We start from the raw sequence: 11289 nt of genomic DNA, 5'->3' as shown, positions 1-11289 counted from the left end.
TAGATGAGTTCTTCACCTTTTTTGTGTCCTGGACCCCTCTGGCTTCCCCCTTGGTGAAGCCCATGGACACCTGTCAGAATGTTTGCTAAATTTCAGTTAGAGATGAGTGGACATAGCAATGCACTTTTTTCCCCATCCAAGTTCCCAGGCCCCAGGCTAAGAATCCTCCATCTAGACCCCAGCTGACATAGCATCTCCTACAAAGAAAGTCAGATGGGAGAGAGAACTTTTAGCACTGATGTTTATTTCCAACTGCCTTCCCAACACTGTTCTGAACACAGACAAGAGCCCCAAGCTCACCCCTGGCTCCCAGCACTGAGGCTGCCTTGAGGTGAGCCCTGCCGGAGAGGCTTTGCCCCAGGGTTGGCCTGCACAGGCACCATGACGGCCCAAGGGTCCCACTCTTCAGGCCTTTGTCTAGGATCAGCAATAGCCCACTCTGGGGCTTGGAACTGAACGGCGTGGGAGGGACATCTGAGAGGGAGCTGTCTTTCTCCCCCAATGTGATGCCCTCCTGAATCCCAGGAGCTCATTAGTCCGGCTCAGCAACTGGGTCCCCAATCTCCCCAGCAGCCGTGCATGCAGCTGGCACAGCCCTCGTTCCCTCCCTCACTGCTGCCCCTGTTCTGACAATGAGCACAGGAAGCCTCTGGGAGATGGGAGACATTTGGGCATCAATCCGAAGGAGAAAACAAGGGCAAAAAAGACTGATGAGAGAGAATGAGTGAAGAATGGCTTGGGCGCCCCCAGTACTCTCCTGCCAGCCCCTTCCAGAGGGCCCAGCAGGGGCACCAGCATGAGCGACATCACTTATTGGCCACAGCTGATAACTGGTCTCGGATGCGGCCTAAGCCATCTAACATGGTGTCCAGCGTTTCCTTGCTCAGTTCCATGGTGACAGCTGAGATAGCAGGCTTGTCTCCACACAGGTTGGCGTCCTCCTGGATCTGAAAAGGAAACAACACCCCAAGATAAGGGTCTGGGGGTTGGAGAAGCAATTGGCTAAGGCAAAGTGTCAGTAAATGTTAGGGTTCAGGCTCCCGAGGGCAGGCTCTCTTCCAGGGACTGGAGGACCTCCCACTTTGGGGTACCTCAATGAGCCCAGGAAGATTTCAGGCTCAGAGGCTTTGGTGACACTGTGTCCTCTCCCTGGGAGAGAGACACACTTTGTGACACTCCACCAGCTCAGCTAATGTGCTAATGACCAGTGCACTGGGTTAGGTGCTCTGGGAGGTTGGGGGGAAGGCCCCAGAAGGCATGGAGCCTCCTACATCCATAATACACCAACTCTGACCTTCTACCAGTGGAATACTAGCAATACCAGCTGATGCTATAAGGACAGTGAGTCTTTTTAACCTTCCTTCCACAGTGTAGTGCCAGTGTGGGAAGAGGCAAGGCTAGCCACCAGATGTTTGTTTTTAACTTTTCTATTAACTGATTACCTGACCTTAGTCTCTTAACCTCTTTATGATCCTCAGTTTCTCCATGTGTAAAGTGTGTGAGTGTGTGGGGGTGGGGGGAGACATTATACTAGTGAGTTCTAAGGCCCCTTTCTAATTGTTAGTGGTACCCGATCGTACAAACAGAAAGCCAGGCACACCTTCATCTGGAGCAGGCAGGTGGGCACAGCCATTCGGGTGATGCTGTCTGAGGCCATCTTGACATCGACTCTCCAGTCCAAGTCAACAAGTCGAGGCAAGGAGACTGCAGAAAGGGAAGATAAACTCAATTCAGGGAGCTGCCTTGGCTGGCTCTTTCCCCCGACATCTACCATTTTTCTGATTTAAATGGAACAAAGGCAGTTGGAGGGAGCAGGGCACAGACAGAGGAGCAGGTTTGGGTAAGATTCAGGTGCATCCCAGTCTAACAACTCTACCTGGGCAAGGAAAGACATCCTGGCCTCTCTCCCTCACAGCAAAATGGGGACAACAGTGGCCAGGCCTTCCAAAGAGTTCATAACAGCATTGGGCTTTTGGGTACTACCCTTAGTAGGTTTTAAAGAACCACTGAGCCTCATCTTCCCTGGAACCATCACTTATCCATGTGATTCGATGGCAGAATGATAAAGGAGATTGTTCCCACTTCCAAAGTAAGCCCTTCCCCACCCAAGCCCCCTTTCTCTGTCATGGGGGGCTTCAGAAAAGGGCTTCAAGTCATGTGTTCTTACAGAGTTCTGTGCCTCTGCTCACTTCACTGGGCAAGAACTCAAGGGCTGCCCAGGCTTCCCTGAACCCACCCCCTTCATCATTCCACGGCCCAACAGTCCTTCTACTTCTTGTGCACAGCATGCTTTGCTTGGGCAATCCCCAAATGAAGGAGGAGCGCTTCAGTTTCCAATTCTTTTCCACTCCAAAAAGGGCAGCAAGCAGTATTTTTTTATAGATGGGTCTTCTGCTTTCTCTTTGACCTCTTCAGAATGTAGGCCTGGGGGTGGTATTCCTGGGCCAAAGGTGATTCGGTGACTTAGGGGGCATTGTTCCTAACTGCTCTCGAGAGAGGGCAGACCAATTTATACCAATTCTACCCATAGTACATTCATGCACCTGCCTTCCCAAAGCCTTATCAACATTTATCATTATCCTTTCTAGTCAACTTTGCCAATCTCTGCATTTCTCTAGCTGTTGGGGACCTGGAGATGTCTTCATATGGCTCTTGATAGCTTAGATTTCTTCCTGTGACAACTGCCTGTTCACCTCCAATGCCAAGGAATGCTACCTGCTACCTGCCTCTGGACAGTGAGGAGACAGACTCAGCACAACGAGAGAGCGATTTCTGGACATGGCCAACTTGCTTCTCTAATGAGGGGGGTGATGATAATAATAGCAAGCAGTACAATCCTGGTAAATAATAATGACAGCTAGTATTTATACCGCACCTACTATGTGCTGATCCTCGACACAACCTGGGGAGGTGGGAGCTATGACTGTCCCCATTTTGCAACTGAGGAAACAGAGGTAGAGAGGTTAAGTGACTTGCCCAGGGTCACACAGCTAGCAAACGTCTGAGGCACGATTTGAACTCAGGTCTTCCTGACTCCAAGCTCCATCCCTGCTCCACTAAGTGGCCTCATGCATATCTGTTAGCAGGGTTTTGTTTTTCTTTTCTTTTTTAAAGGTGGAGGATGTGGGAAAGAGAAAATAAAGAACTGTTAACTGAAGGTAATATTCAAAAAACACAAGAAACCTCTTCCAAGTTATCTTCCATTTCCCCACTCACTACAAGCTCTCTGTGCTCCTCCTTGTGGTTCTCAGCTGCTACCCACAAGTCTCTGAGGTTTCCAGCTGCAGGCCAGCGGGGGCCAGGAGCAGAGGTCACTGCCAGGCCTCAAGCCCAGTGAATGATGGGCTTGCAGTTGACGTTCTGGGCTCAGTCATTTTAGGAAATGCACACAGACACTCTATTTTATAGCAAGCTAGCTCAGTGGGCTTTGCTTTCTCTTTAAGCTGGTTCAGTTCACAGGTCATTAAAAAAGAAAGCAATGACCTTTGGGTTTGGTTTGAGGTTTCACTAAGGAGGGTAGTGCTCCAGGGTTGGAGCCTGAAGTTCAAGTCTCTGGTCCTAAGCAGATACAGCACTAAGGGGTGTCGGGGAGAGGTCAGCCTTTCCCATACTCACTTTGATTTGCTTGGGCCTCCTTTCTCCACGCAGGCCTGTGAAAAGAGAAAAAGAACAGGGCAGAGAAAACTGAGTCTTCCAACGACTAGGAGAAATACACAGATATTAAAAGCAGATTGTTTGTAGACTCCCTCTTTTCCTAAGGGCAGTTAGAGGGCGCAGTGGATAGAGTGTCAGGCCTGGAATCGGGGAGACCTGAGTTCAAATGTGGCCTCAGACACTGTGTCTGTGTGACCTCTGGCAAGTGACATCACCCTGTTTGCCTCAGTTTCCTCATCTGGAAAATAAGCTGGAGAAAGAAATAGCAAACCACTCTAGGATCTCTGCCAAGAAAACCCCAAATGGGGTCAGACGAAGAGTCAGACACAACTGAAGAACCACTTCTATTCCCATTCCCACAGGCAGCTGATGTAATATTGGAATGAATACTTTCCAGAGCCAACAAATGAAAGGTTCCCTAAAGAACAAAAGAATTCTCTTCCTGTCAGGCACAGGTTACTTTTGAGGGAACTGGGTGATGCCGAGGGCATGAGAATTTGCTGGAAGCGTCCAGAGCTTTGAGGAAGAAAACCATGTCCTGAGGTGGGCAGCATAATTCTGCTTTTTAGCCCCATTTGGCAGAGGTCACACAGTTGGTAGGTTTTAGGATCTCCCTGTGGCTAAGTCCAGAACTTCTTACACCCTCTAGGCTGCTTCCTCCCACCACATGTAACAGAAGTCTCCATTTTCACACTGTCCCCCGGATACTCTGTATCCTTTGAGTCCTGGCTACCTTTCAGACCTGGGAACTAAATGCCTTTGGATCTGGTGTCACATCCTCCTTGAGGCCGACAGTCTGCAGAGGGAGGCTCCAGGGCATGACCCTTTAACTTGGCATCAATCGGGGATAACGGCTCTAGATGAGCAAGCCAGTATCTCCAGTGTTTGTCTCAAGGTTTCACCCCCAGCCCAACCTCAGGTCATTGGCAGAAGTTTACTGAACAGCTCAGGTGTTAGTTTAGGTTTGATCTCTTGGTTTACTTTTTATGATCTCCCAACCCCCTTTAAAAGAGTGAAGCACTCACACGTGTTCCATGATGATTTTCGTCAACAGGTTTTTGAGGTTTTGGTGGAAGTTTTCGGGGAACAGAGCAAGAATTTCCTCACCAGCAGTCAGGTCCTGGTAGGCCACCAGCCTGGTGAGGCGGTGCAGGGCACGGATCAGCTGTAACAAAGAAGGGTCCCTGTGGGGTTGAGAGAGACTTGGCAGACAGAAGAGCGTTCTCACTGACTCTTGGAGTAAGCTTCATCCAGATGCTGGCTAGATCCTGCCTCTGACACTGAGCTACACAACAAGCAAGTCCCTTTACTTTTAAGCCTTAGTTTCCCCCTTTGTAAAATCAGGAGGTTGGACTAACTGGCCTCTGCAGCTCTGGCTCCATGTAAGACCTTGGACGACTGGGGCACCTTTTTGCAATCGTTCCTCTGACCCTGGGACCCCGGAATCAGTCATCTTTCAGAAGTGGGGTGCCAAGGTGCTGAGCTTTGTCCTGCTGGCACTGACAAGAAGCTTTGGGAACCAGTTCTCCACTCAAACATACTACAGTGATAATGGACTTAGATGAGTTACCAGGTTCCTCTTTTAAAAAAATGCAAACAGTCATGAGCAGCTTGTGTTCTGTTGAGGAGCCATCAGGCTCTAGGAGGGCTTGGACTATCTTACCCCAGATGTCCACTGGAACCCTAAGATTCTACAGTCAGGAGCCAGACACCTCTTTGAACTTTAGGATTAGTACTTGAAGCGTTAATGGACCAAGTGACAACTGATTACCCTACTGGATCTCTAGCACCTCTAAGATCCTAGAATTCGCTCCCTCCTGTAATCTTCAAGCAGGGATTAGACTAGATCACGTGTGAGGGGCCCCTTCCAGCCATCAGGGTCTGAGATGAACCACTCACATTATAAAATTTCTTCATGGTTACTCTATCCTGAGCTCTCTCCTTCCTCTACCTCATTCCCTTCCTATTCAATAATCACCTCAATCTCAGTGATTCTCAGATCTAGTTATCCATCCCCAACCTCTTTCCTCACCACCAGCCTCTTATCTCCAGCTGCCTACTGGACATTCTGGACTGGATGTCCTACAGACATCTTAGCCCCCCAATCCTCCCCTCTTCTAAACCTCCCCATTACCACCCTCCCTGTCACTCAGGCCTCTCCCCATCCCTTGTCCCTTCCCATATACAATATGTTTCCAAGTCCTGTGGATTCTACCCTCTCCAAATCCACTTTCCTGGTATTTGGTAGTGGATCCTTCCAGGCTCCCTGGCTCACAATCTCAAGATCACCCTCGATCCTCACTCTCTCTCACCCAATATCCCTCCTCCAAGCTGCTGCCAAGTCTTGCTGACCTATGTTTGCACCATCTCCTGCATATGCCCCTTTTTTGCCTCTGACACTGCTACCACCTTGAAGCACAGCCTTATCACCCTGTGCTTTTTCTTATACAGTTTTCAAAGCACTTTCACATGCATGACCCCATCTGACCACCACCAACGCCCTCAGCAACAATGCTACGATGTGTGGAAGGGCATAGATTTCATCCCTGTTTCACAACAGAGAAACTGAAGCTCAGAAAAGGTCCCAAGGTCACACAGTAAGTGGCAGAGCCGGGCCAGGAAGCAGGGTCTTCTGACTCCCAGACCACTAGAGCACATCACAGTCCTACATCCAAGGGTACCTTCAGAACACACTCACTTGATCTGCTTCCTCCTGGGTCACTGACAAACTGGAACATGTGATGTCCAACAGTTTCTTTGAGCCAAGAGCTGAACTGGAAAAGCTCTCTTGGCACAGCTGTCTGATGACATCTTTCGAGGAGGCCTGGGAAAGAAGAATGAGGAAAGACCCTGCCTCAGGCTGTGAGAATGACCAGGGAGCAGGACTCCTTTCAACGGCTTGTCCCTGCAGACACAAACTTTTAAAGGTTCATTTGCTGAAAATACAAACTGAGCTGACATCTGGTGCTACTTGAGGGTTGCACCGGAGGGAAGCAACCGTGAGAAGTCAACTGCAGGGTAGGGATCCTGCAGGTAGGAAACCACAAAGGATCTTGTTACAAGGTATAAATGATGTGAACGGGCAGCTAGGTGGCACCAGGTCTGGGGTCAGGAAGACCTGGGTGCAAATCTAGCCTCAGACACTTCACAGCTGTGTGACCCTGGGCAAGTCACATCACCCTGTTTGCCTCAGTTTCTTCAGCTGTCACATGAGCTGAAAAAGGAAAGTATCTTTGCCAAGGAAAACCCGAATGGAGTCATGGAGAGTCCAATACAACCGAACAAACAACATAAAGGATATGAACTAAGGACGGACCGAAGAAGGCAGGGAAAAAGCAGCAGATTTTAGAGGAAATGGGCTGGATGGTGTCATTTCTAAGGCCTCTGCCAAGAGTAATGGGAGGCAAAAAGGATGAGTGGAGAAAATACTGGACTTGCGGTTCCAGGAGTCCCCAGTTCAAATCCTACCTCTGACATCTGACACCTATTAGCTGTGTGACCTCTCCAAGCCTGAGGTAACAGAAATGCCTACGGGCCCCACGTCACTGAGTGACCATGAGGCTGGATCACGGGGGCTGGAAGGGACCTTGGGGGCCGTCAGATCCAGTCCTCTCATTTTATGCAGGAGGACACAGAGACCAAAGGAGGTGAAGTCACTTCGTCAGGAGCCAGTCATGTATGAGGAGAGAACTTTACCAGTGTGACAGCATCGCACAAACGTCATTATCTTTTTTTAGGTAGGTGAAAGGTGAGACGGGGCAAATTCACAACGGATGTCATGAAAACACAACAGCCCGAGCGCGTGGGGACACCCTTCAAGCGGGTCACTTACTCAGCTGGACAGATGTTTGTGCCAGTTACAGGCTCAGAGATCTGGAGCCGGAAGGGAACGTGGAGACAGTTTACATCTGGGGAAACTGAGGCCCGGCCCTGCCCAACATCACAGGGTGAGGACGGGCACCTGGGTGGCAGGCACTGCTGCCTGGCTCTCTCTCAGCCCTCTGCCTCTGTGTCAATCCTTATCAGCTCTTTCCTGGCCTCCTACACCAGCCTTCTAACTCGTCTTCCTGCCTCTCCTTTCCTAAGTCGACCACCTCCCCACCCCCACCCCAAGCTGCCAAAGAGGAGTTTCCTCCCGGGCAGATATAACCAACCACGTCCGCCCTTAGAAGTCTTCCAGGATTGGCCCTCTCCTCCCTTTCCAATCTTCTGACAGCCCTAAGGGCTACGACCCCGTCACATCACGCTCGCAAGTCCATCACCACGATGCGGGATTTCCCATCTCCGAGCCTTTGCCGGCTGGCCCTGCACGTCCCCCCGCCTGGAGCCCCTTCCCGATCGCCCCACCCCCAGCCCAGTCAGGGGCCTCCCCTTACTCCGTCCGCAGCTATCTCACGACCTTAGTGATTTGGAGTCTCCTCTCAGCACGGTCCTGGGCACATGGGGTTACTCGGCGGCACGCACTCGGAGGGGACCCCGGAGGACGCGTCCGACGCCCCCATTTCGGAGCGGGGCGGGGGGGCGGGGCTCGGCGGCCCAACGGAGGCAGCGCCAGACCCGGAATTCGGAGGCCCACCCCGGCCACCTCCTGGCCCCCCGGCCCCGGGCAGGCCGCCGAACCCCCCGGCCTCAGCTTCCTCCTCTGTCACAGGATGACCAGGCCCGCGCCCGCAATGGCAGCCCCCTCCCCACCCCACCCCTCCTGCGGGCCGGGCCGCGGCCTCCGCGCAAACCTCCCGCCACGAATTACCTTCAGCAAGCTCTGCAGGGCCGCGAAGTCCACTGGCGCCTCCGCAGCCATCTTCCTCCCTCCCGTCACATGACTCAAGCGGCCCTGCCGCCGGAGGAGCTCGCGCCAGGCGCCGTGTCACGTGCTGGCTGTGAGGCCGCTCGGCATGCCGGGAGTTGTAGTCCTGAGCCGGGAAGCCCCGCCTTTGCGGAGAGAGGCGAGGCGCTGAGCGCAGCGCTGGGGCTGAGGGCGCTGCTTTAAAGGCAGAGGCGGGAGAGGAAGGTGAGCTGGCGGGTCGTGCTGGGCAGGAGGGCGGGGCGGGACCTGGGGAGAAGGTTCTGCTCTGAGGTGCGATGTCACCACCCCTTCGTGTGGTCCTGGTGATCCCGACGGTGGGCATCCTGTGCTCGTCCGCAGCACTGCGCTGGGAGCTATGCCGTCATCGGTATTCATGCTGTCGTCATCATTGTTCATGCTGTCGTCATCGTATTCGTGACGTCATCGTTATTTGCGCTGTCGTCATCGTTCTGTACGCCGTCATCATCGTGACTGTCGTTGTTAGTTTGTTACATTGTTGGTATTGTCGTCACTGTTACTGTGATCGCGGTCTTCCCCACTGCTGCTGTCCTGTCCTTGTTACCGTCCTGTTCCCAGTGTGGTCTTCGTGCTCAGCGTTGTTTGCTTATTCCTGTCTTATCTCATGATGTGTGGTCCTTATCTGGACCCTTTTATTGTTACTGTTCTATTTCATCACCATTATGACTTCTACGGTCGCCATGTGTCTATCCGTCATCACCACTGCTTTTAGAACTACGGTTGTTATGGTTGGCATCCTTATCATTTTGCTGTTGATTTTATGGTTCTTGTTATTGTGATTATTGTCACATTATTTTACTATGATTATTCTGTTTAGTTAGTTTTTCTTATCGCTGTTGTCATGGTCACTTTTATTCTATCGTCACCATAATCACTGTTTTTATTGATTGATTATTGTATTTTTATTTATTATTGTCTTATTTTATTTTATATTATTTTGTTGCTATTATATTGTTATTTTATTACAATTATTGTCATTATTTTTTAATTACTGAGAGAGAAAAGAGGAAGAGAGGACCAGTCTAGAATAGCTATCTGCTCTGGGTCTTTTAATTTTCACAACTTTATTCTCTCTGCCCCCACCACCACCCTCAAAAGATTAGAACCCCTAAATACATTGTTTTTGAGAGTAATAGAAAGAGCATTGGCCTTCAGAGTTGGAAGACTTGAACCTGAGGCCCAGGGGGACCCTGAGGAGGCAAGCCCCTTCCTCTCTCTGAGCCTACATTTTCTTTGTTTGTGCCATTGGGCGTTTACTACTTGAACGCAGAGCTGTCCTGAAGAAAGTGTCTTTTAAATTGTAGAAGGTTATGTGAGCATCAAAGGTGAGAAAGTACTTTAAAACTCTGAAGGTCTGAGGGAATGTGATTTGTTACTATTTGTTACTATCGTTTGTCAGTTTCTCCTTTCTTTTGTACTCAATAGTGTATAGATTGTAGCAACTAGTAGAATGGAAGGTCTCTGAGGGCAGGGACTATCTGACATTTAGGAATTTCAGAGGGTCAGTAGAACTGTCGGGGAATTCAGAGACCATCTAGTCTAACACCTTTGGGCATTTAACTAAGTCAGTTTTCCCAGGGTAACCTAGTTAGTAACAATATCCCTAAAACTAGTCAGTAAGTCACTAAATATTAATTAAGCACCTGCTGTATGCCAGGCACTGTGCTGGGGTTAAAGAAATGTAAAAGATAGTCCCTGCCCTCAAGGAGCTCACAGTTTAATGGGGGTAGTTTCAGGTAGAGTTCTTATAGAAGACTCATCTTCCTGAGTTCAAATCTGGCCTTAGACACTTACTAGCTGTGTGACCCTGGGCAAGTCATTTATCCCTGTTTGCCTCACTTTCCTCATCTGTAAAATGAGCTGGAGAAACAAATGGCAAACTACTCCAATATCTTTGCCAAGGAAACCCCAAATAGGGTTGGGTCATGAAGAATGGGCCACTACTGAAAAATGGTTGAACAACAAAAAATGATTGGTTTGTGATTGGGGGACAGTTTTTCGCCAAATGTTGGTCAATCATCCTTCTTGGAGGGATTGAGCATCAAAGCTCTAGCACAGGATGATTTAATAGAAGAAACACTAGATACTTAACATCTGTGGGATCTTAGGCATTCTGTAAACCTCTCTGGGACTGAGTTCGGTCCTTTTTACTTCATCGTACTGTGCCTTGCAATGCAGCATCCACTTGTGACTCAGTTGCCAGAAGCGTTTCTGTCCCATTTGTATCTGCCTTGAGGTGCCTCTTTGTCTGTATAGATTCAAGCCCTTATTAGGCTCTCAGAAATTCCCTGGCCCTTTCATTGTAGTTCAGAGTGGGGTCTGAACCAGATTAAAATGTAACTAAAAATTGTTTAACAAAATGAACAAAAATGCAACACAACACAGATGATGTTAACTTGTGGTCTTCTGAGTCAGTGTGAGGTCAGCAGGAATCATTTCTTTCTGGTTAGTGCCTGCAAGTCAGGAGATCTGGGTTAGAATCCTATCTTCAGCACTTACTAGTTTTTTGATCCTCTACAAGTTCCTGAACCCTTCAGGGCTCAGGATCTTCTAAAATGAAGGAGGTGGGCTCCTTCATCCTGAAGGTCCATTCAGTTTTTTGGTCCTATGACCGGTGGCACTAGCTCTGGCCCTGTTGTATGACTTTTCCCATTCCCTCTCTGGGCCTCAGTTTCTTCAAATGCAAAGAGCCCAATGGACCTGTCTCTCTCCAATGGCCCTTCTGATGGTCACATTCCCTTTTCTGTGAAAGGAAGTAGGTCACTCAGCAGGGAGATAAAAAGGTGTGAATGTTTGGCCAGGGAAGTGGA

The 11289-nt window shown here is 49.8% G+C and overlaps 1 protein-coding gene across 1 annotated transcript; it reads right to left on the bottom strand.

The window, feature by feature from the left end:
• Positions 1 to 227: 227 nt before the first annotated feature.
• Positions 228 to 8890, bottom strand: COMMD9 (COMM domain containing 9). The gene is made up of 6 exons (XM_072619123.1): positions 8405 to 8890; positions 6353 to 6478; positions 4680 to 4819; positions 3616 to 3650; positions 1601 to 1704; positions 228 to 947 (listed from the first exon to the last, which is right to left on the bottom strand). Exons 1-6 carry the CDS (start codon positions 8453 to 8455, stop codon positions 807 to 809), a joined length of 597 nt encoding a protein of 198 aa, XP_072475224.1. The 5' UTR covers positions 8456 to 8890; the 3' UTR covers positions 228 to 806.
• Positions 8891 to 11289: the final 2399 nt, after the last annotated feature.

The sequence above is a fragment of the Notamacropus eugenii genome, chromosome 6 (genome assembly GCF_028372415.1).
Source record: "Notamacropus eugenii isolate mMacEug1 chromosome 6, mMacEug1.pri_v2, whole genome shotgun sequence".
NCBI classification, from domain to species: Eukaryota; Metazoa; Chordata; class Mammalia; order Diprotodontia; family Macropodidae; genus Notamacropus; species Notamacropus eugenii.
The sequence above is the reverse complement of the archived record's forward strand: the minus strand, read 5'-3'. Positions and strand labels throughout refer to the sequence as shown.